We start from the raw sequence: 24,421 nt of genomic DNA on the forward strand, positions 1-24,421 counted from the left end.
CTGCCACCCAGAAACCTATCCCAGGGCATTCCCACTATGCAATAAGCCTTCATCATCAGAGGTAAAGCGCCTCAGGCCTAGAGGCCGATTGCAGGCCGTAGAACTCCCCTACACCAGGGTTTCCCAAACTTGGTTCTCCGGCTGTTTGGGGACTACAATTCCCATCATCCCTGGTCCTGCTAGCTAGGAATGATGGGAGGCAGCTGGAGACCCAAGTTTGGGAACGCCTGCCCTGGACCGCCCCCCCCCTCACTGCTGTTGCCTCACTGGTTTTTGCCAGGCTGAACTGTGTCCCTTATGTGTTTGGACAGAGGGTGAAGAGGGTGTGCAGAAACTAGCCTACTGTACAAAGTTAACACCGGCATCCATGGCTCTGCCTGTTTTGTTGCTTCTGGTTCCACCCACCCTGGAATGCGGCCCTCAGAATGTTGTTCAGAACGGAATGCGGCCTACAAGATGCAAATGGTCCCCCCACCCTAGTGTATGGCTTGTCTGGTCTATCAAATCTTATTGATGCCTTCAGATCACCGCACCCGTATAAATTGTGATCTCACTGGTCATTGGCTACTTCCCTGCCGAGCAAAGGCACCAATTCCAGAAGGGCCGGCCTCAGCAGAGCCACAAAACCCTTGTTTCTTCTGCAAAGCTGGCCAGCAACCTTATTCTGCTATACTCTTTTTGTGAGCTAGAGAAGGAGTGGGAAAACCTACAGCCATCTTTGTGTTGCTAAACTACAACTCCCAACATACCCGACTACTGGCTGTTTTGATTGTGAGTCTCGTTGTTCGACAACACCTGGAGGGCCAGAAGTTCCCCGCCAGTGAGCTCGAGCCTTCGTTTGACAAACGGGGATCTCTTCTAGATCACATAAAATACTGCCGCAATTAACATGTTGGGGTTGGACTAGATGACACTCGGGAGCCCTTCCAAACTCTACAACTCTGTAATTCTGTGTTAGCCTTTAAGGCTCCAGCAAACTCTTGGTTGCTTTTACGGCACACCGCTCGAAGGCTTCCCAACTTGCACTCTCTGGAGACTGAGTTAGTGGCATCCCTTTGTCCTGCCAATTTTCTTCTTCTTAATCAGGGAAGACGTTCTGGAGGTTTGACTTCTGTCCATATCCATGTACGAATTTCCTACCGTGCTGAGTGTTTTTAATATGCATCCACCCCCCGGGAGGCCACTTTTAGGGAGAAAGGAAGATAAAGGACACAGGCTCCAAATTGCCATCTACTGAAATGGGAGCTAGATCGTTCTCAGTGTGAGGTCTGAGCCATCTCCCTCTCTTTGCCCACACTTTTTTTTCGGGGGGGGGGGGACCAGTGGATGTAACTTCTGATTGCAGTTAGGAAAGAAGGTTTCAAAACAGGCCCAGCAAAAAAAAAGATTGCTCAGTGCAGGGGAAGCCAGATCTCATCAAAAATTGCTTCGAAGGAACTTCCGAATTTGCACAATACTTTTTTGCAGAGGACAACACACACACATCCAACACACCCTTCCCTCTCTAGCCTTGTAGCCTGCAAAAGCTTTGTGGTAGTGCCTGGTACACAGCACTCATGGCAGGAGAGACTTAGTCAGAAACCGAATCAATGTACCGTGTTTCTCATATTATAAGACATGTCTTATATTTATTTTTTCCTCAAAAAAACACACTATGGCTTATTTTCAAGGGATGTCTTATTTTTTTCCTCCTCCTCCTGCTGCGGCCGGCATTGCTGCTGCGCCTATCACTATGTCTTATTTTCGGGGTATGGCTTATATTCCTTGAATGCTTAAAAATCCTGCTATGGCTTATTTTATGGGTATGTCTTAAAATATGAGAAACAGGGTAGAATTCAGGGAAGGGCTGTGACTCAGTAGCAGAGGATCAGCTTGACATCAGTGTTAGAAACTCAGATATATAAGTTAATCGCCAAATGTCACCTTAAATGGCTGCAGTCGCCACATTGGTATGTCTAGTTTGCCAAAGCAAACAAGATGAATTTTAACAAGGAGAAATGTAAAGTACTACACTTGGGCAAAAAAAATGAAAGGCACAAATACAGGATGGGTGACACCTGGCTTGAGAGCAGTACATGTGAAAAGGATCTAGGAGTCTTGGTAGGCCACAAACTTGACATGAGTCAACAGTGTGATGCAGCAGCTAAAAAAGCCAATGCAATTCTGGGCTGCATCGAGTATAGCATCTAGATCAGGGGTCCCCAAACTACGGCCCGGGGGCCGGATGCGGCCCAATTGGCCTGCCAATCCGGCCCGCGACGACCCCCGCCGCCTGCTCTTACGGCGCGCAGCGCGGCAGCGCTCTTCCGGGTCGGGAAAAAAGCGCCAAAAATCCTTTGTGCGCATGCGTATGGGCCTCTCCCGACCCGGAAGAGGTCATTTCTGGTGCACTTCCGGGTCGGGGGAGGCCCATACGCATGCGCACAACGGATTTTCGGTGCTTTTTCCACCCTGGAAGCGCGCCGCTGCGCCAGTAAGCGCCCGTGCGCATGCACACTCCCCCGCCCGCCGGCCCGCACAGGCGCGCGCTCTCCCGTCCTCCGGCCCGCCGCGCGATCGGCGCGGTGGGAACCGGCCCAAACGCCGGTAAGTCTGGGGACCCCTGATCTAGATCAAGGGAAGTAATAGTAACACTGTATTCTGCTCTGGTCAGACCTCACCTGGAGTACTGTGTGCAATGGCACTTATTATTATTATTATTATTATTATTATTATTATTATTATTATTACTATTATTCATTACATTTGTATACCTCTCTATATTTTAAAGAAAAAAATCTCAAAGCAGTTTACAACACATTAAAACATCAAGTAAAACAATCCAGAACAAAACAAATTCAAGCTTCAAGGAAAATATTTCGGGATCCTTCTCTGACATTTTGATTTCCTCATATTTATTTACCTACTTAATTCGTACAATTTCTCATACCGGTAGCAAAAGTACTCTAGGAAGCCAGTGTGGTGTAGTGGTTAGAGCATTGGGTAGGCAAACTAAGGCCCGGGGGCCGGATCTGGCCCAATCACCTTCTAAATCTGACCTGCGGAAGGTCCGGGAATCAGCGTGTTTTTACATGAGTAGAATGTGTGCTTTTATTTAAAATGCATCTGTGGGTTATTTGTGGGACATAGGAATTCGTTCATATTTTTTTTTCAAAATATAGTCCAGCCCACCACAAGGTCTGAGGGACAGTGGACCGGCCCCCTGCTGAAAACATTTGCTGACCCCTGGGTTAGAGTGTCAGACTAGGACCTGGGAGATCAGGGTTCAAATCCCCACTCATTCATGAAGCTCACTGGGTGACCTTCCGTCAGCCTCTTAACCTACCTCACAGGGTCGTTGTAGGGATTAACTGAGGAGGCAGTGAACTATGTACTGCTTGGAGAAAAAGGTAATATATAAATGCAGTAATATGCTCTTCTGCTTACCTGCTTAAGACAGCTGGAGGAGCCAGCCAGAAGGAGATGTCAGTCGCCAACCTGGCATCCATGTGGTCACAATTCAACCAGCATCAGTAACAAAACGCGCCTGGCGCCTGGCTAATTTCTAACACTGCTTGGCGTGAAACAGGTCCTAGGTTCAATCCCTAGCATCTCCTACAAGGACTGGAAGAGACTCCCTGCCTGAAATCATGGAGAGGCGCTGCCAGTCAGTCTAGACCAGGCACCCCAAAACTGCGGCCCTCCAGATGTTTTGGCCTACAACTCCCATCATCCCTAGCTAACAGGACCAGTGGTCAGGGATGATGGGAATTGTAGTCCAAAACATCTGAAGGGCCGAAGTTTGGGGGTGCCTGGTCTAGACAATACTGAGCTGGATAGTCAAATGTTTTCCTTCCAGAACCTGACTGCAGGCAGGTGAATAGAATTCTATAAGTGCATTGAATTATTTAGGTGTGGTATCCCCCCACACAACATCTGGACTACAACTCCCATGTTGGCAGGGGCTGGGGAGAGCTGAGGAGAGGCAAGTTATCTTGCCTAGAGCTTCTCAGTTATTCTGGAGTCATGCAGAAGGCTGAAAGGCAGGAGCCGGACTTCTCCTTAATGAGATACTGGGTAGAATACTGCCTGCCTGTTTTCTCCTTATATCTCCCAAGTAAAAAGGAACAGAGACTTGCTTGCTTGTTTTTAAATGAAAGCTAAATTTCAGGGAAGCTTTTTTCTTTTCTTTTCCTGGGGACACAATATGCAGCCAATTTTCAAAAACACACTCAAATTCCTGCCCTACTTCTGCAGGCACTGGAATAGTTTAGGCTTGTAAATCTCACGACAAGCAAAGGAAACTTTTATAAATTGAAAAAGCAGTTGGTTTCCCCCCCCCCTCAGGTCCTTATGCCACCCTTCCCAGCCATTGTCACAAAATTTTGTGTGCAGACTGGTCATTTGTGCAGACTAACTTGCACTGCTAGCAAAGTTGTCAACAACATCGGGATGGTCCCTGGTTTGCCTCCTCTCTCTCAAGAAAGTGTCCTTACTCTGGGTTTGACCTGGTTACCTTCTGGGCCCTTAAAGTTTGCTGCACGGCACTAAACTTAGGAGAGAGGGACTCGCCTCTCGAGATACCTTCATATTTTGCTCCTCAAGGAAATGCAGCTGCCTCCAAGGTACAGCATGTTCAGGCTGGAGTGTGAGTTGCTGCAGCTGTGGAAAAGTACTTCAGAAAGCAGCGTTTGCTCACATCAATCATCGACTAAACGGCAAAGGCCAAATTCTCTCCGAATCCATCCCCACGAGGTTGTGGCAGAACGTGGTCCCCCTTCTGTGCTCCCTGCCACAGCAGATATTTCCAAGAACTGCCAAGCTCACCAGAAGGGTGGAGGAGGCAGTCAAATGAAGCCTACCAGAAGGGCAGGAACAAATGAATGAGCTGGGCCCGTCTCTACAGGATTGCAGGGCAGGGCTTTTGCTTTCCGTTCTCGCAACACGCAGAGTTCATCAGCTTTGGCTGCCGAAGTCTCGGATAAAATGCTCACTCTTCATTTTTTAAAAAAATTTTTCCTTCCAGCAGCACCTTAAAGACCAACTAAGTTTATTATTTTGGCATGAGCTTTCGTGTGCATGCACACTTCTTCAGATACACTGAAATAGAAGTTCATTTTAAGTTTGTTCCGGGACCGATATGAACTGAAACCAAGAATTCTTCCACACCAAAATACATCGCCAATGCCTTCAGTCTGCAATCAGCTGTCTGCAGCAAATAGATTTTAATTAATCCTTCGCACCCTCTCCTGTGGCAGGCACTCAGAAAATGTGCGGTGCGCAAAAAGAAAAACATCATGCATGAATCGATTGGTCGAGATGAGAAAGGGCTAACTGGCCATGTGCATAATGTAAGCAGGGTGGAACAGTTTATCTGGAGAAAGTGACCCGTATATTCCGGCGTACAAGACGACTGGGCGTATAAGACGACCCCCCAACTTTTCCAGTTAAAATATAGTGTTTGGGATATACTCGCCGTATAAGAAATACGACCCGACTTTTGAGAAGATTTTCCTGGGTTCAGAAGTAGTCTTATATGCAGGAATATACAGTAAGTGCCTAAATTTCCAAGATTTTAGTGGAATGTAAGCAAGCACCCTGGGATCGTGCATATAGGAGACACACACATGGCCTTCTATTAAAGGAATGCTGAAGCTCTTAGTCTTTTTTAAAAAACAAACAAACCCAAAAACCAAGAGTTTCAAATGAGACAACACAATGCCAATTATGTTCTCAGGAGGATCGGGGATCAGAAAGGATTTTTTAAAAAGAGGGGGAAAAAACCCACAACAACTCTCAAATGTTTGAGGGTTCTCTCTAAGCCAGTCTTCAGCAAGCCTGATTTGCAATTCTGGACCTTGCCAGTTATAGCAGTACCAGGGCTCTGGGTCATGCCAACCAGATGATAGGCTTAGCCAAGGAAAAGCAGATGTCACACGACCTGCAACCTGCCAGGAATTGTTCTCTGCAAATGAAACACCGCACCGCGCAATGCAAACCTCGCTTTGCCCGCCTGGGCATCTGTTTAGCAAACGTGTCCATTGCCAGACATCCAAGTAGGAATGAGCAACCCAGGGCCAGATCCAGACCCCTGCAAGTTTCTAGTTTGCGAAGGAAGCAGAGAGCTGCAACAACAGGAAAGCAAGGTGTGTGGTGCATGTGAAACAAACTTCTACAACTTTCCTTGAAGAGGCCCTCCCATGGCACTAGCTCCTGAATAGACTTTAAACACCATCTCTAAACTGAACCCTCACTTCCGGGTTTCAATTGTTTGGGAGCCAAGGCGTTCAGCTTCCAAGGTACGACTCTACACCACCTCCAAGCCAGTGTTTGCAATTCCCCTCGTGCCAGGCATGTTTTGGGTACAATTGCGACTATGTGGAGATTTCCAGGCACCAGGTAGCGACTGACATCTCCACGTTGAGCCAATTTAAAAAACCTCTGCTTTAGTCCATCATTAATACCATTTCCATTTCCACTTTGTGTGTTTCTCCTCCTTGCAGACTGGGACAAGTGAATTATTTTAAGAGCTAGCTACAGTCAAGCAATGTAAGTGAGATCACAGAATCGTAGATTTGTAGCGTTCGAAGGGAGCCCCCCCCCAAGTGTCATCTAGTCCAACCCCCTGGGACAAATAGACATTCCCTTGTGGCGACCGTAACCTAGGTTGAAAGTGCCATTTGGTGTCTAGCTTACCGTATTTTCCCATGTATTAGACCAGGTTTTTTGACTCAAAAAACACATCAAAAAACATGATACCACTGCGTGCGGGAAATTATTTAGGGAGTGTTTTCTGCCCGCAGCTGCGTGGGAGGGTGGGGGGAGGCTCAATAACTTTGGGCCATCTCACCTCATTTTCCTAAAATTGAGTCCCCAAAAATATACAAGGGGGCGTACTATAGATGGAGGGGGGACACGGTATATATCCAAGTTCCTTACCCGGCAGTCCAAGCTCCTTGGAGGAAAAGTGAAATACAAAAGTAATACATAAATTATAATCAATTACAAACTAACAAAACCCATTGATTTCAATGCAGCTTAAAGTTCAACTCACTTTCTCTGGATCAGGGCCAACCATGCACTTCAACACATTTTGCAAGGAATGCAGTGTGGCGCTAAGCAGATCGCTGTCAGTGCAAACATTTCTGCTTGCCTGGAAGAAGGACCTGCTCTCACCTGTTGACCTTCCACTGACAATGGTTCTGTCAATTCCACATTCGTTCACATACAGCGGTACCTCGGAATCCGTTCTGGAAGTCTGTTCAGAAACCAAGGCGCGGCTTCCGATTGGCTGCAGGAAGCTCCTGCCACTAATTGGAAGCCCTGTCGGACGTTCGGGTTCCAAACAACGTTCGCAAACCAGAACACTCACTTCCGGGTTTGTGGCATCCGGGAGCCAAAACGGACGACTATCAAGGCGTTCAGGATCCAAAGTACAACTGTATATGCAAATCATGTTGACTGTGTTGTGAAGGATGTATTCAAGCTACCTACAACTCTCCAACTTCCAAAGTTTTCATAAAAGCCGCTTGTCATTGAACACATGAATCCACAGTTTTTCTTCTTCCTTATTAACAATACGAGTAACTGAGGTTCACCCGGTCAGCTAGTTAGGTTCTATTGGGGTGGTCAACTTTTTACTGCTTCCTGCTCCTATGCATTTCACATCAGCTTGATCTTCTGACACTCGTAGATGAATGATGAATAACGTTCCATGTGCTTCCTTCTGCATACCAAGCTTCTGTTTAATGCAACAGGTGTGTGTTGATTTTGTTCTGGTCAACTGACAACCCAATGCCAGACTTTCTTAGCATCACTAAAGTTTCAAAAGAGGATTAAATCTCTAGACGAGAAGGGGGAGGGCGCAGATGCCTGTGTAGTCTCTTAGGACATATGAGTTCTATGAAACACAAAAGCTTGCAAACTCCAACCCCGTGCTCAGCTGATCCAACTACAGAGAAAGTTTTACGGGCTTTATAACTTCCTGAAGCATTCTTACTCCATCATTCTGTTCCAATCATTTTTCGAGGCTTCAAGTGCTGCCATATATTTGAGGAAACCTTTTCAAAAGAAAGCAGGAGATTTCGAGTGGCGTTTTGCCTGTCAACCTTCTTCACAAATGCCAATGAACTGGAGGTCAGGAATCTCTGGGACAATGAACTCGTGTGTGCAAGCAAGTTATCACCAAGGGCATTTCCTCTCTCTAAAAAACACAAAATGGATGTTTTGTTCCTGCAAGTTTTTGCTGTTTGGCTCCTGGGGGTCTGAGATCACAGCTTGCTTTTAACAAACACCAAGAAGAGAGCAGCAGAAACTTTTAGGTGTGACCCTTCTTCCAAAGTCCCATTTCGGAAACCTTTAAAAAATGTGGTCCATAGTTTTCAAAGTTAGGGAAGGAGGGGCAATTAAGACAAAGATTCCCATAATTTCTCTTGAGAGCTGACAATTATCATCTCTGTTCTTTTACCCCCAGTTTTCTCTAACATGGTGGCGTCCATATTATGTTGGACTACAGCACCCACCTTCCATGAATCAGCCACATTAGCTAAGCCTGATGTGAGTTCCAGCTCAAAACAGCTGGAGGGTAATGGGCAGAAGTTTTGCACACCCAAAGTTGTGATTTCCTCAACTTTGGTCTACAGGGCAGTGCCCTTGCAGGAGAACACTGTTAACCTTTGCTTATCACACAGACTGCTCCTGCTCAAACAGAGCGTGCAGGACAACCTTGTCACTCATCTCTGATCAAGCTTTGAATCTAGAGTTGCACAACCCTTAATCTCTGTGAGTCTGGAGAGAGATGGGTGCCCTGATGCAGCAGTTAACCTTTTATTTTCTTCACATGCACGCAAAGAGCTCACATTCGTGACCTGAACGACTTCCCACAAGCATCACTAAATCTTGCATGCTCTTATTTGGAAGGAAGCCTCACCTCGTGATTAAATATCACTGGGCCGTAAGACAGCCTTTTTTTAAAATGCAGGAGGCCTCGAGGGTTTGTTGACAGCAGGGTAAAAAAGCAAACCATTTTGCATGCAGCATATAGCACCTTCTTAGCCAATGCAGTTCTGACATCTGTATTCACATTTTCAGTTGCGGGGGCAGACAGACAGACACTTGCAAAAAGAGCTGAACTTTAGAGTAGTTTAAATGAACAGTGCTCCTCGGATATGAGGAAACAAAAAATGTCCAGCCAAGCTTGCTTTATCTACTACACACCTTGCCAGAAAGACCTGATCTGACCCACTGTTCTCTGTTTCAACAGATAAGATGGCAAAGTTCTAGAAGTTAACCCCTTATTAACTTACAAGGTGTCACACAGGCGGGGTGGGGGAGTGGGGTGGGGGGAGAGAGCAGAGGGATCTTCCGAAAGCATCACCCAATTGTCATCCTGAACCTGAACTTTTTCTTTTTAAGTAAATAAATAAACAAACAAATCCACCTCTCTTTACCTTTGGTGAAGCCCCTAATCCTGTTTTTCCAGATGTGCTTGCAAATGGCTGTGAGAGGCTGTCAAACGTAACATTGAAGGTATGTTTGCTCAGCTGTTTCCCCCTACTCAGATGATACAAATCCTTATGCTTTTTACACACACTGAGTCGTTTCAATATTCACATACGAAGGCTTGAAGATTCCTGTCTACCCTTGACTTTTGTCCTGGCATATTCTACCTCTAGACCAGGCACCCCCCAAACTCGGGCCCTCCAGATGTTTTGGACTACAATTCCCAGCATCCCTGACCACTTGTCCTGTTAGCTAGGGATCATGGGAGTTGTAGGCCAAAACAGCTGGAGGGCCGCAGGTTGGGGGTGCCTGCTCTAGACTGTCTCTCATTTCATTTTTTAAATTTTATCTACTGATTATTTTGATATCTCTCCAAGGAGATGAAGACATGGTTGTCTTCCCTCCTCAACTTTATCCTCACACAACAATCCTGTTAGGTAGGCTGAGCTGAGAGGTTATTTGGCCCAAGGTCGCAAAGTGAGCTTCATGGCTGAGGGTGGGGATTTTATACCTGGCCTCCAAGCATCCTAGCCCAGAAATTGAACCACCATACTATGCAAGGCAACACTGCACATAAAAACATGCAACTTTCCCCTAATTTTCCTCTCTCTCTTCTTTCTACAATCCAAAGCCAGAATCTGGAGTGAGCAATTGGGAGCAGAGGTGGGGGGGGGTTGCAGGGAGGAGGGGGGGACCGAACACTTAACACTTTCCCTGCTGCCTGTTCTTTCTGCTCCAAAGAAGGCTCCACACATGCACAAACCAGGAACGGTTTCTCGGAGAGAAACAGAGAGAGGTCCTTTCCGATCTCAGTTTGTAGCACAATCCTATGTGTGTTTACTTAGTAGTAAATCTCATCCTGTTCTGTCACATTCATTTCTCCCAAGTAAGTGTGTGTTTAGGCTCCAATTAGGGGATTAGCCCCTAATTGTGTGTTTTGCTTCAACCCCAAACGCCTTAATAGAACCAGGCAAAGAACACATGGCTCTCCTCACCTGCACAGTAATAACAAACCATATCCTAGGAACTTAACACCATCATGTGTTTTCAGGGCGGAGGCTCAATACCAGCAAGAGAATGATAAGAGGTGCTCAACCAGCTCTGGTTAGGAAGTCCTGCGGCAGTAGCTTCAAAACCCACCTTGCCAGTTCCCAAAGGGCTCCAAGCACAGCAAAATCCAACGCCTTTCGTTTTTCTCATTTATTTTTATTGTTACTATATATCTTTAAAAGATAAACATTCAGCGTAACAAAGAACTTAAACCCAAAGTGCCCTTTAGGGGATGATCCACCATGCATTTACTCATGAGCAAGCCCCGCCAAACTTGTCGATGTGACAGGCAACAGGTTGCACCACAGGGGTGAGTATAGCAACGCTAGCCAAAGTGGGGCCCGCCAGATGTTGCTGGACTACAATTCCCATCATCCCACGGTAAGTTGCGAGTGCAGCTGCATGTGGAAGGCACCCACCCTGGCTACCGCCAAACACCACAGGCAAACACTATACCGTGGGTGTTTCTGCAAGCAAGTGCAGCCAACTACCTTCCAATGCCGTTTCCGATGCCAACGGGGGAAATGCTTTGCAAAGTCAGAGCGGCGTCAGCGCGCGCGCACATTCCCATGCACCCCCAGCAGGTGGACACGACGTTGCCCCCCAGTCCATCCCGGGTGCCTTTGACTCAAAGCGATTAAAAGCGCAAGAGCGCCTCTCCGCATCTGAAGAGCGCCTCTGGCGCACAGCTCAGATTTAAACCAAAAACAAGGCTTTTTCTCACACACAGAACACACGCGCGAAGCGTTTCACGATTTGGAGGCCAGGGCTGTGCGCTCTATCAGCTCACTATTCCCCCCCCCCGCTCCGTCTCTTTCTTAGGAAACTTTGCAGGACTTGGCCCTGTTAACCCCTTACCTTCCAGCGCCACCTCCTTGCCCGCCTTCTTGAGCGCTTGCACCGCTTCGTCGTGGGTGGCGTCGCGCAGGTCCGTGCCGTTGACGGCCAGGATGGCATCCCCGACGTAGAGCGCCTGGGTCTGGTCGGCGGCCAGCCCTTTGAAGATCTTGCTGATCAGGATGGGCATCTTGTTCTCCTTGCCCCCCTTGATGCTGATGCCCAGCCCGCCCATCTCCTGCTTGAGCACCTTGACGCACCGCTTCTTGTTGGAGATGGTTTCGGGGACTTGCTCGGGCAGGTCCGTGAAAGCTGTGCGCACCCCGCTCATCAAACCCGATTTGGGGCTCATGTCGCCGCCGCCTCCCCCCGACGGCGACTCCGGAGAACCTCCGCCGGAAAGGCTGCAGGCGGCCGAGCCGCCCCCCGACGCCGGACCCAGCGCTGCCCCGCTGCAGAAAGTCCCATTGCCGTTGCTACCCGACGCCCCGATGCCGTTGTACGCGGCGGCGGCGGCGATGGGAGCGCCACCCTCGTCGGCGCTCAGCACCAGCGCCTCGTCGCTCAGGCTCACCAGCACCCGGTGCCACCGGTCGCGCACCAAAACTTCCAGCGCGCCACTGCGCTGCACCCGACCGACGCCGCCTCCCCCTCCGGCCGCCGCTACCGCCATCTTTGGAGCATTTCTCGAAGCACCATGTGATCGAGGGCGCGCACAGACAGGCGGACGGGCAAGGGAAGCGAAAGAGGGCGCGCGGAGGAGCGCGCAAGACTTCTCCTCGGCGCCCGAGCGAAAGAGAGAGAGAGGCGTTGAGGACCGAGGGAGGAGGAGGAGAGGGAGGGACCAGGGGGAGCCCGGAGCGCTCCCAGCCTTGCAGCGTGGCGAGCCGAGGGGAGGAGCAGTGGGGAGAACCAGGCGGGGTGGGGGAAAAGGACGGACGGGGCGGGCGGAAGGAGGAAACTCCGGCGCAAGGGCGCAGGAGGCAGCCCGAGTTTGGAGACGGGCGCGTTGCTCGAGACTTCGGAGTTAGTTAAAGCAGAAGGGCTCCCGCGCCGCCGGCCCGGAGAGAGGGAGAGATCAAGCATTTCCTGGAAGGGCAAAGCTTGTTTTTGTTTCGAGATTCTTGAGGTTTTAAGTTTTGCGTACAAGTATTTTAGTGTGGTGAGCCGCTTTGAGACCTAGGCGATGGAAAGGGGAGAGAGAGAGAGAGTGTGTGTTTAACAGAACAAACACAAGTAAATAATAAGCTCATCGTGCCATAGGAAACGTGGGGCTGCTTTAAAAAAAAACACCCAGGTTTTATTATTATTAGACGGAGCTGGGTGCATCGAATAGGAGGCAGAAGAACCTTGCGTGACCTTGGCGTTGTTAATCGTGCCTCGATTTAAGGGCACTCCTGGTCGTGGCTGCTCAGAAGTAAATGCTATTTAGTTTGACGGGGCTTACTCCCAGGTAAGTGGGGATAGGATCGAGGCCTCAGCTTGCGTCACACTTCCTGAGGTTGTGTGGAAACAGACTGCTCTCTCTCTCTCTCTCTCTCTCTCTCTCTCTCTCTCTCTCTCTCTCTCTCTCTCTCTTACACATACACTGTTCTGAGCTCCTTGAAGACAGGGTAGGATGTCACCCCGTTAATGTTCTTATAGGCGAATTCACGGAGGATAAAACTATCAGTTGCCACAAGCAATTGTGGCTATGCTCTGTCTCTATGACCAAGGCAGCATAGCCCTGAATTCCAGTTCCTGGGAATTGCAAGTGGGGAGAACCTTATTGCACTCGAGTCCAGCTTCCGGGCTACCCAAAGCCATGTAGTTGGCTACTCGAACAACAGGGTGCTGGACTTGATGATCCTGTTTCCCAAAGGCGTAACTAGGCTCCCTTGTGCCCTTGGCAAAAAGCCTTATCAGCGCCTCCGAAGCTGGAGAGACCATGGACAAGAAACATGCCTCACCTGGCCTCCCAGAGCAGTGCAGGAGCAGCCCAAGGAGCGGGCAGGTAGGCAGGCTCATAGCCACTCCGAGACAGAGTGGAGAGGTGTGATTTGTACAACACCCCCCCCCTCGGGCCTGCACCCTTGGCTGGGGCCAACCTAACCAACCCCTAGGTTGGGATTTCCCAAACCTGGCTCTCCAGCTTTTTTGGACTACAATCCCTATGATCCCTGACCAATGGGGTCCTACTAGCTAGAGATGATGGGAGTTGTAGTCCAAAACGGCTGGAGACCCAAGTTTGGGAAACCCTGCCCTAGGTACGCTCCTGCCTTGGCCTGATCCAGCAAAGATCTTCTCTTGTTGTTTTACCGGTATATAAATAATAATAATATAGTTCCAGGGAACAACAGTTTACACGTTATTGTTTTTGTTGGCCTTAACTAATGCAATAATTAGTACCTACCCAACTGTTACTTCTGGATTCTTTTTCCCACCATTGTCATTCTTCTTAACTGCCTCGAGTGTCTGGCACTGGCTCCCGAAAACCCAGTAGATTTCAGAGTTTGCCAGGCTCCACCCACAGCTTAGCAGATTCCACTGTCTCACAGTGGAAGTGTTCAAGCAAAAACCCTTACGTATCTCACACACTGAGCGCAGTCTGAAAATTGGCTACTGGCTGGCAGAGAGCTGGTGGTTCTAGGTGCCTGCCCTCTTAGGGGAGTGATGCTATCTGGTGCCTGCTCTTGTTGCAGGTAGTCACGTGCTTGGCTACCAGAGCCCGAGTTTCCCCCTTTCTTTTTCCCTAGGGTAGATGTTGCGTTTTTGGCCGTACAGAAGCTGTCTGAACATTCCCCTAGAATAGGCCTGTAGAACAGAGCCAACCTTAGCACCTGGGCAGCTGCTGCAGAGCCTCAATCCAGCTCTAGAACATTCTTTAAAAGAATAAAGAATCCGTCCCAATGCTTCGAGCAGTGCAAGCTGCCAGTTTAATTTCCCGCGGCAGTTTTGCTTCAGGGAATTGTGAAGAATTAATGCAGCAGCCTCTGCCCAAATGGCACTGCTGTTTGCTAGTGCGCACCATTGCTACTAGGCAAGTCCACCAGGGCCCAACAGCAGAGGAAGGGCTCATCAGAGGAGATGTTGCCTAGCCTCCTCAAATGGGGAGCCTGCCCTACAAAGGGTGTTTGCATGTGTGCATGTGCACATAAGCAGAACTTGTACTGTTAGAAAATTGAGGCTGGGCTATTATTAATATTAAAGATAAAGGGACCCCTGACCATTAGGTCCAGTCGTGACCGACTCTGGGGTTGCGCGCTCATCTCGCATTATTGGCCGAGGGAGCCGGCGTACAGCTTCCAGGTCATGTGGCCAGCATGACAAAGCCGCTTCTGGAGAACCAGAGCAGCACACGGAAACGCCGTTTACCTTCCCGCTGTAGCGGTTCCTATTTATCTACTTGCACTTTGACGTGCTTTCGAACTGCTAGGTTGGCAGGAGCTGGGACCGAGCAACGGGAGCTCACCCCGCCACAGGGATTCGAACCGCTGACCTGATCAGCAAGCCTTGGTTCAGTGGTTTAACCCACAGAGCCACCTAGGTCCCTAATTATTAATATACATAATTATAATTATTACTACTACTACCACTATTATACAGGTGAAACTCGGGAAATTAGAATATTGTCGAAAAGTGCATTTATTTCAGTAACACAACTTAAAAGGTGAAACCAATATATGAGATAGATGCATGACATGCAAAGCAAGATATCTCAAGGCTTTATTTGTAGTAATTGTAATTTATTTGTTGTTAGGTGGGTCAATTATAAATGTAATGTAATTAATGAAATGTAATAGCGATGTTTATTTTTTGTATTATTGTAACTTTGTTTTATTACTGTGGAATTTCCAAAAGAAAGCATTTGTAAAAATTAAAATAAAAATAAAAAATAGTAAGTTGCATTACTGGAATAAATGCACTTTTCGATGATGTTCTAATTTTCCGAGTTTCACCTGTATTTATGTGTCGCCCACCCAACTGGGTTGCCTCATCCAGTCTGGGCGGCTTCCAGCAAAATATGAAAACACGATAAAAACATCAAATATTAAAAACTTCCCTATAGAGGCTGCCTTCAGATGTCTTCTGAAAGTCATATACAGTGGTTACAAATGCTTCAGGTTACAAACTCCACTAACCCAGAAATAGTACCTCAGGTTAAGAACTTTTGCTTCAGGATGAGAACAGAAATTGTGCTTTGGTGGCACGGCGGCAGCAGGACGCCCCATTAGCTAAAGTGGTGCTTCAGTTTAAGAACAGTTTCAGGTTAAGAACAGACCTCTGAAATGAATTAAGTTCTTAACTAGAGGTACCACTGTAGTTCTTTAGCTCCTTGACATCAGGTGTGTGGGGGGGTGCTACTACCAAGGAGGCCCTCTGTCTGGTTCCCTATAACTTCATGTCTTGCAATGAGGGAACTGCCAGAAGGTCCTCTGAACTGGACCTCAGTGTCTGGGCTGAAAAATGGAGGTGGAGATGCTCCTTCAGGTATGCAGGGCCGAAGAGGTTTGAGGCTTTAAAGCTCAGTACCAACACTTTGAATTGTGCTCAGATATGTACCGGGAGCCAATGTAGATCTTTTAGGACCAGTGTTATATGGTCCCAGCATCTGCTCCCAGTCACCAGTCTAGCTGCCGCGTTCTGGATTAGTTGTAGTTTCCGAGTCACCTTCAAAGGAAGCCCCATGCAGAGTGCATTGCAGTAGTCAAGATGACCAGAGCATGTGCCACCCTAGAAAGACAGTCTGCAGGCAGGTAGGATCTCAGCCGGCGTACCAGGTGGAGCTAGTAAGACAGCCGCCCTGGATTCTAGTTCAGCTGCAGTGAAGAGGTAAAGCGAAGGCTATTCCTACTGTTTTGGTGAGAGTTAAAATCCATCTCAAAGTATTGTAACTTAAACTTCAGCCTTCAGCAAATTTTGTTGTCAAAAGCCAAACAAGCAATCCTAAAAATAAATGGTTATAACTAAAGTGTTGACATATCCTTAGTTACAGTGACATTCCATCCCTTCCCCGCCAGCCTGATTTGCTCTGCTAGTCTTTTTCAAGCGTTGATTGCTTCCCAAGGTGGCAAGCGTTTTTGTTTCCAGGAGGGGCTTTGGTTTGTTGCATTTTTATATATTTAATCAGCTGCATCTGTTGCTGCATTAAGAGGCACATTGCTTAAAATGACCAGATCAAAGGTTGGGTGGTGGTTGTGACAGCAGCTGTTGAGCAAATTGGAATTCTTAGCATAGTAAGAGAGAGGACAAGAAACAATTCCACCTGTCACCACTTCCTTTGTCCGCCTGTCAAAGGGAAGGCTTGTGCAGAAAACAACGCACCACTTACTCTAAGCTTGCCTGCTTCACTCAGCAAGAGCAGAACAGCGAGCCTGAACTTCACCTAGAAGGAAGCTCTTGACAAATTCTAGAGACCCTTGGTTGACCAAATCATCCAAGGAAGGTTGAGGGACACTAAAACAGAATTTAATTGAGAGTTCCTTGGTGTCGTGAAGGTATGCAAACCTATAAGAACGAGAGCAGCTAGAAGCAAAGTGTCCTGAACCCTTGGCCTACCTGGTGGCTAGTCAGTATGTCAAGTTAAAAGACCATAGGTCAATCCATGGAAGCAAAGTTGAAGGTCAATCCAAGTGGGCCAAATCTAAAGTCCAGAGTCCAACACAGTCCAGAGTCCAACACAAAGCTCAGTCCCATAGAGGTCCAGAGGCATCCAGGCCAAGGTCCACCAACATGGGCAGTGTCACGGTCCGGTTGGCGGGCGGTTGAAGCCCTGGCTGAGGACGTCAGGACCAGGGCAAGATGGTGGTGTAGAAGCAGGAACAGGTGCAGGGTTGAGGGTCCAGCAGCAGGCAGTCGCAGGGCCAAGGAGCAAGGCAGAGGCGAAGGTCTGTGAGTCAAGGAGCAAGGCGTCGGTAAGACAGAGGTCCAAGGGTCGAGGATCAAGGCGTCGGCAAAGGCGAGGGTCCAAGGAGCAAGGCGTCGGCAAGGCAAGGGTCCAAGGAGCAAGGGGCCAGATGCAACCAGGCAGGGATAGCGTTGCTGTGGCAAAGAGCTGAAGGGAAATGCTGAGCTTTTATCCCTTCCAGCTCCTGCCACCAGAGTGGTCTCACCTGAGTGGTCACTCCTTACCTCTCCAGCACAAGCTGAGGCCTCACCTGAGTGGCCACTCCTTGCTTCTCCAGCACAAGCTGAGGCAGGCCCCAGTCCTGCAAAGCACTACAGGCCCCAGAGCCTGACTCCTGCCCATACTCCTGACAGGCAGCTGAGCAGACACAGTATCTCTGCTCTGATTGCCACTCTGGGCTTTATGAGGCAGGTGACCCTCACCTGTTCCAAGCCAACTTAAGCTGAGGAATCACACCTCCCAGAACTAGCGAGCCCCACCTGGTCAAATAAGGAGCTGGACTGGGGGTCCTTGCCTGTTCCAGCCTCCTAGAGCGTATCTCCCAATGCTCTGTACACCTCAGAGCCTGCCATGTTCATGGAGATGCTCTGGCTCTGTTGATGGGTCCTGCTGCTCTGGTTCCTGTGCATTGACCTCCATCCCCTCTTGTCACCCTGTGAGTACTTCCTTCCCCCACGGGGCTCTTCCCATGCCATGTCTCAAACCAGCGCTGGCTGCAAGGGGTTCAGCCTCTCCCAGATTTCAGGCAGAAGGCCCTATTAGGCCTACCTGGAAATGCCGGGGATTGAACCTGGGGCCTTTGGCATGCAAAGCAGATGCTCTGCCGCGGAGCTACAACCCTTGTCAAATGTTGAAGACAGTCAAACGCATAGCCAGATGACATTCCTGAAGCCAAAGCTGGAAGATGTTTCATCTACAAAGTGCACAAAAGCCGCCGCTTCAATTCAAAGAGCCCAGCCATATAAACGAAGAGAGTGACCGTGAAAGATGAAGGAGAAAATAGTTGCATTAGCATCTGGGCATTTTGAATGGCAAGGTTTCCCCCTGAACAATGGCCCCCATTGAGGCCGTGAGTGCCTGCATTGTGTCTGCTACCCATCAGACAGGCATCACTTTCTTTTGAGCAGCTGTGTGCTCTAATTGGAAAAGAAAAGGCTCCCAAACTCATAAAGGGTCTCTCATTGCAGCACTGAAAAATCACTCTGGAACAGAACTGAGTCAACTGCTCCTGCGCTTCTCCGCCCCCTTGATCATCTTGGCATCATGATGATCATAGTTTTTTGTTTGTTTGTTTTTAAACTGCCAGGATGCTTTTTAAGACCTTAAGCAGCATGGAGTCGCAACACCTGAGGATCGCCTCTTCCTGTTTACACCTGCTTATAATGCTGGCGCTTCTGTTTTCTAAAGTTCCCTTTCTAAACCCACGGGATTCTGGGTACCCCTGGCTGCTGGAGTCTGCTTAAGGATTTCTCTCAGCATTGGGACCGTTCCTCGTTAGGCCCAAGGGATAAAATCATAGTTTTCACCTCATCCGATTCAGCAGGCCCACAAGCCTCATGCTTATTCTCCTGCCGCACCTCTTTTCCTCACAGTTCCCATCAGCCTCAGAAAGCATTGCCAATGGCCAGGGATGATGGGAATTGTAGTTCAGAAACATCTGGAGGGTTGATGTTCCCCCACAGCTGGAGGAGACCCTTTGCTCCCATCACCCAAGGGTACCAAACTGTCTCCGCTCACTTTTACCATTTATTATGGCATAATATTTCAGCAACCGATCACAGTTTTGTACGTGTCCTTCCCGTTGCAGCCCTTTGTTGCCATAAATAACACTCATGTTTGTATCTGAACCTCTCCCACTAGACTTACAGTGGGATTCCACCCAGATTTATCTGCCAGCTTTCTGCTATTTCTCAAGTCTTTCCCAATAAGTAATATCAGCCATCTCTGTGTAGGGGTTGCATTCACACTGACGCACAAAATCAACTCATGATGAGGTGAAAGAATCTTGCCATGGCTTTCACACATCACAAAGTGAGATCAAGAGGGCAGCAAACAACTAGGAGATCAATCAGGGCTTTTTCCATTTTAAAATGCTGTAGTCCTCTATACCACTTCTTGGTGTAGATGGCAAATTGTTGGAAACTTCCTCCCAGTTAATGCTCATTCCATATGAAAGTCAGGCAGAAGTCTAGGATAGATCTGCATCCGCTCATACCCTGGGTTTTCTAACAGCAGGGAGATCATTCAAACATATGTTTCCCCAATTGCATCTTTTAGTTATACAGTCGTACCTTGGAAGTCGAACAGAATCCGTTCCGGAAGTCCTTTCAACTTCCAAAAGGTTCAAAAACCAAAGCACGGCTTCTGATTGGCTGCAGGAAGCTCCTGCAGCCAATTGGAAGCTGTGGAAGCCCCATCGGATGTTCGGCTTCCAAAAGAACATTCGAAAACCGGAACTGTCACTTCCAGGTTTCGATCGTTCAGGAGCGAAAATGTTTGAGAACTAGGCTGTTCAACTCCCAAGGTACGACTGTACAGTCCTAGAAACAAGCTCTTGTGAAAAATTCTATGATTGTTATTAGTAGTGGTGGTATTAGTGGTGGCAGTAGTAATATATCACCTTCCACTAATATGATGTCTTCAGGTGATGTACACAATATACAAGTATAGTAAAAAAAATCAGTTAAAATCAGCACAGAAAATAACAGCAAATTAACTGAAAAAAATAGGAGGAAACACAGCCATGGTATTTATCCTGCTGGGAAAGATTGCCAGAACAAAAATGTCTTCAGCTACAAATGATAGAATACAGTGAGAAGATGCTAGTTATTATGATGTTTCATTCAGCTCGTTTCTGTGACTTACTTGTGCTGGATCTACATCATTCAGCATAACTATTGAGGTGCAGTGGTAGTCTAGAACCAGTCTCCATAAATCTTTGACGGTGTTTGGTAAAGGATGCTGGGTTTACGATAAAAGCTGAAGGCTGCATATAGCTCTGTAAAACAAAAGAAAAGATCATTCCACTGAGCAAAACTGTCAGGATTAAAGCTTTAATAAGAAAGAATCAGATGCAACAAAGGGCACTAAAGTCTAAGGCAGCGTTTCTCAACCGCTGTTCCGCGGCACACTAGTGTGCCGCGAGACGCTGGCTGATGTGCCGCGACGAGAAGGGCGATTTGCATTGTCACGTGCCTGGCGGCCGCCAATATAATTCACTCAACCCACCGGAAAGCAATATTTCTCCTCTTTCCCAAAGCTCAGTGCAAACGAGCCTGGTGGCCGCCAATACACAGTGCTGACCCGCCGGAAAGCAATATTTGGCAAGTGTTTCTTACAGTCATAATTATAATATAGGGCGGCACAGAGTTAAATTTTTTAACTTTTTTATTGGTGGTGTGCCTCGTGATTTTTTTCACGGAACAAGTGTGCCGTGGCCCAAAAAAGGTTGAGAAACACTGGTCTAAGGGCATTAATAGTTGACAGCAGTATTGAATAGCTTCAAAACAGCATGGGAGAGAGAAACAGAGGACATGTACAGACATGTTTATTAGCCCAACTCTACTGGTGAAATCTGATGACTTGCTAGACTTCATGGAAGGGGCTGCTGGATTATTCAATGGAGCAGTTTTATCACCACTGGACAGGGACATGGCTGGTTTCAAGATCCCACCTACACGAATGGAGCCTCAATATACACTGGTGCTATAGTAGTATTATCTTTTTTTTTTTAGAATAAAACATCTTTATTGATTTTTTAACAGAACAAACAGAACAAATATTTTCATCTCACAGAAATAAAGATTTTCATTAAACAAGCTACAAATTTGTTTTCATTATTATTACCCTGATGACTTCCCGTCACCTCCCATAGCGCGACTCTTCTTTTTTGCGAAGTACATACTTTTCTCTTCGTCCTCTTATAATCTCTTTTGTACACCAATAAATCCAATCATACCGATAATTCTTTTAGGTTCTAGTATTACTTTATAGACCAGTCATTCTAAGGCTGCCATGGAAATTACCGAATGTCCATTTCTCTCTTGCATGTATCTCTTAAACACATCCCATTTTTTGGTAAACATCTGTTTCGTAACTCCCCTTAAGTTATCTGTTAACTGAGCCAGTTCTACCATATCTGACAATTTATTTTGCCACTCCTGGAGTGTTGGGAGCGTATCCCCCTTCCACCTGGCCGCTATTAATAACCGGGCTGCCGCTGATGCATATAAAAAAATCTCCCTATATTTAGCAGGTAAGTCTCTGTTCAGGATTCCCAACAAAAAGGCCTCTGGTCGTTTTTGGAATGTTAATCTGAAGATCTTTTTCATTTCTTCATAAATTGTATTCCAAAACTCTCTAACCATCCGGCATCCCCACCACATATGCATAAAATCTCCTCTCCCTTCCCCACACCTCCAACATCGATCTGATATGTTCTTATACATTTTAGAGAGTTTGGCAGGTGTGAGGTACCATCGGTAAAACATTTTGAACATATTTTCTTTGATGGAATACGACACGGTAAATCTCATGCTGTTTTTCCAGAGGGCCTCCCACTCATCAATCATTATCGTACGCCCGATGTCCTGGGCCCATTTAATCATAACTTCCTTTACCGCCTCTTCCTTGACCTCCCAGTCAAGCAAGAGGCGGTACATTTTTGATATAATTTTGTTATTGTTGTCAAGCAAAATTTTTTCCAATTCTGTTGGTTGATTATTAAATCCTTTCTTTTTATCTTGTTTAAAAGTTTCGTTTAGTTGGTGATAGTCTAGCCAACTCGTTAACTTGTTCTTAATTTCTTCATATGGCCTCAACTTAAATTGACCCTCTTCAATTACCAATAATGATCTATAAGTTACCCAATCGCCTTTCATGTTCTTTTTTTTGACCGCTATGGCTTCCATAGGGGATATCCATGATGGTGTTTTGGGTTCCAATAACCCCTTGTATTTGGCCCACACTTTAAAAAGGGAGCCTCTTATTATATGGTTGGTGAGTCCTCTATGCACTTTGTTTTTATCATAATTTAGATAAGCGTGCCAGCCAAATCTTAAATCAAATCCTTCTATGTCGAGGAGGTCCGTTTTTTGGAGCAGAAACCAGTCTCTCATCCACAGGAAGCATGCGGCCTCATAGTATAGCTTAAGGTCCGGTAGGCCAAACCCACCTCTCTCTTGGATGTCAATCAAGAGAGTATGTTTGATTCTTGGCCTTGCACCTTGCCATATGAATTTCGATATTTCTTTCTGCCATGATGTTAAATATTTCGTACCTCCTAATATTGGTAAGTTTTGAAACAGGAAGATAAGTTTCGGAAGGACACTCATCTTGATTGCTGAGATGCGTCCCCAAAATGACAATTTTAATCTGCTCCAGATCTCCATATTACGTCTTATGTGTTCCCATGTTTTTATATAGTTATCCTGGTAAAGATTAATATTTTTAGGTGTTAGCCAGATCCCTAGGTACTTAATTTTGGAAGAGAATTTTAAGTGTGTTAATTTTTCAATTTCCGTCTTTTCTTCCGAGGTCAGATTTTTGGCCAGGAGTTTCGTTTTTTTGTTATTTAATTTAAAACCCGCCACTTTCCCGAATTCTTCTATAATTTCTAATAGCCTGATTGTACTCTCTTTAGGGTCCTCTGTCGTAATTATTAAGTCATCTGCAAATGCCCGCAGCTTGTATGTTCTACTACCAAGTGTTACCCCCTTAATCTCCTTCTCTTCTCTGATCTTATTATTTAGAATCTCCATTATTAAAATGAAGATCAAGGGAGACAGGGGGCACCCTTGCCTAGTTCCTTTGTTTATTTCACATTCTTCTGAGATGTTATTATTTACCAATATCTTTGTTTTTTGTTTATTATAAATTGCCTGAATCGCATTGCAGAAAGACTTCCCAAATTCCATTTGTTGGATGGTGGCTGTCATAAATTTCCATGAAATCTTGTCGAATGCTTTTTCAGCGTCGACTGAGATCAAAAGGCTTGGCTTATCAATTCTCAAATCCAGATACTCTAGGATATTTATGATGTTCCGTATATTGGTTTGCATTAAGCGCCCAGGGAGGAATCCCGCCTGGTCCTCATGTATGATTTGGGCCAGAATTTTCTTAAGCCTGTCTGCCAAGATACTGGCGAACAACTTGTAATCGTTATTTAATAACGAAATGGGCCTATAATTTGAGGGGTGGGTCAAATCCACCCCCTCTTTTGGTATTAGAGTAATATAGCTCTCGGCCCACGTTCTTGGCAGCTCTCCTCCCTCCAATATATTATTCATTATATCCTTAAGCGGTTCTATTACCGCTTCCTCGACTTTTTTATAATAGATTGCGGGTAAACCATCAGGGCCTGGCGTTTTCCCTGATTTGGCTTTTTTTATTGCTTGACTAATATCGAAAGTTGAGATCCGTGCGTTAAGTATTTTTGCCTGTTCCTTATTAATTTTCCTCACATTATTTTGGCCCAAATATTGATTAATTTCTTCGATTGTTTCTTTTCCTTCTTTATATAGTTCTTGATAGAAGTCCAGAAATACTTTTTCAATTTCTTTTGGGTTATTAGTAATACTATCCCCTATTTTCATCTTATTGATAATTCTTTCGTTTTGTCTTTTTTTCAATTGCCAGGCTAATAACTTGCTCGGCTTATTAGCCTGTTCGAAATTTTTCTGCCTCATCAACTTTATTTTCCACTGGATCTCCTCATTCAATATTGTGGAATATTGTAGCTGGAGTGATTTAAGATTTTGTTTTAATTTTTCATTTTCAGGATTTTTATAGAGTTCATTTTCATTTTTCCTAATTTCCTCCCAGATTACTTGTTTTCTTTTTTCCTTTTGTTTGACTAATATTGCATTTTGTTTGATAAAGAACCCTCTTATCACTGCTTTCCCAGCGTCCCATACCGTTGTACTTGGTGTTCCTTTCTCTAAATTTAGGGAAAAGAATTCTCGAAGAGTCTTTTTTGCTTTATCTATTACTCCTTCGTCATTCAATAAGGATTCATTTAATCTCCACCTTCTTGCTTTGGGCCCTTCTTCCTTAAGCCAAATAAGGACCGGATTATGATCGGATAGGGTTTTGGGTTGGATCTCAGCTTTATGTATTCTTAAGGTAAGTTCTTTAGGGATCCATATCGCATCTATTCTGCCCGCTGAC

The 24,421-nt window shown here is 46.5% G+C and overlaps 1 protein-coding gene across 1 annotated transcript in view; it reads right to left on the minus strand.

Moving 5' to 3' along the window:
- The window catches only part of SNTB1 (syntrophin beta 1), a 97,528-nt gene extending 85,248 nt beyond the window's left edge, over positions 1-12,280 (minus strand). The window contains exon 1 of the mRNA XM_035125375.3: positions 11,389-12,280. Coding sequence (XP_034981266.1) covers positions 11,389-12,040 — 652 coding nt within the window. The 5' untranslated portion in view covers positions 12,041-12,280. The remainder of the gene's footprint in view (positions 1-11,388) is intronic.
- Between the last annotated feature and the right edge of the window lie 12,141 nt (positions 12,281-24,421).

The sequence above is a fragment of the Zootoca vivipara genome, chromosome 8 (assembly GCF_965207765.1).
Source record: "Zootoca vivipara chromosome 8, rZooViv2.hap1.1, whole genome shotgun sequence".
Classification (NCBI taxonomy): Eukaryota; Metazoa; Chordata; class Lepidosauria; order Squamata; family Lacertidae; genus Zootoca; species Zootoca vivipara.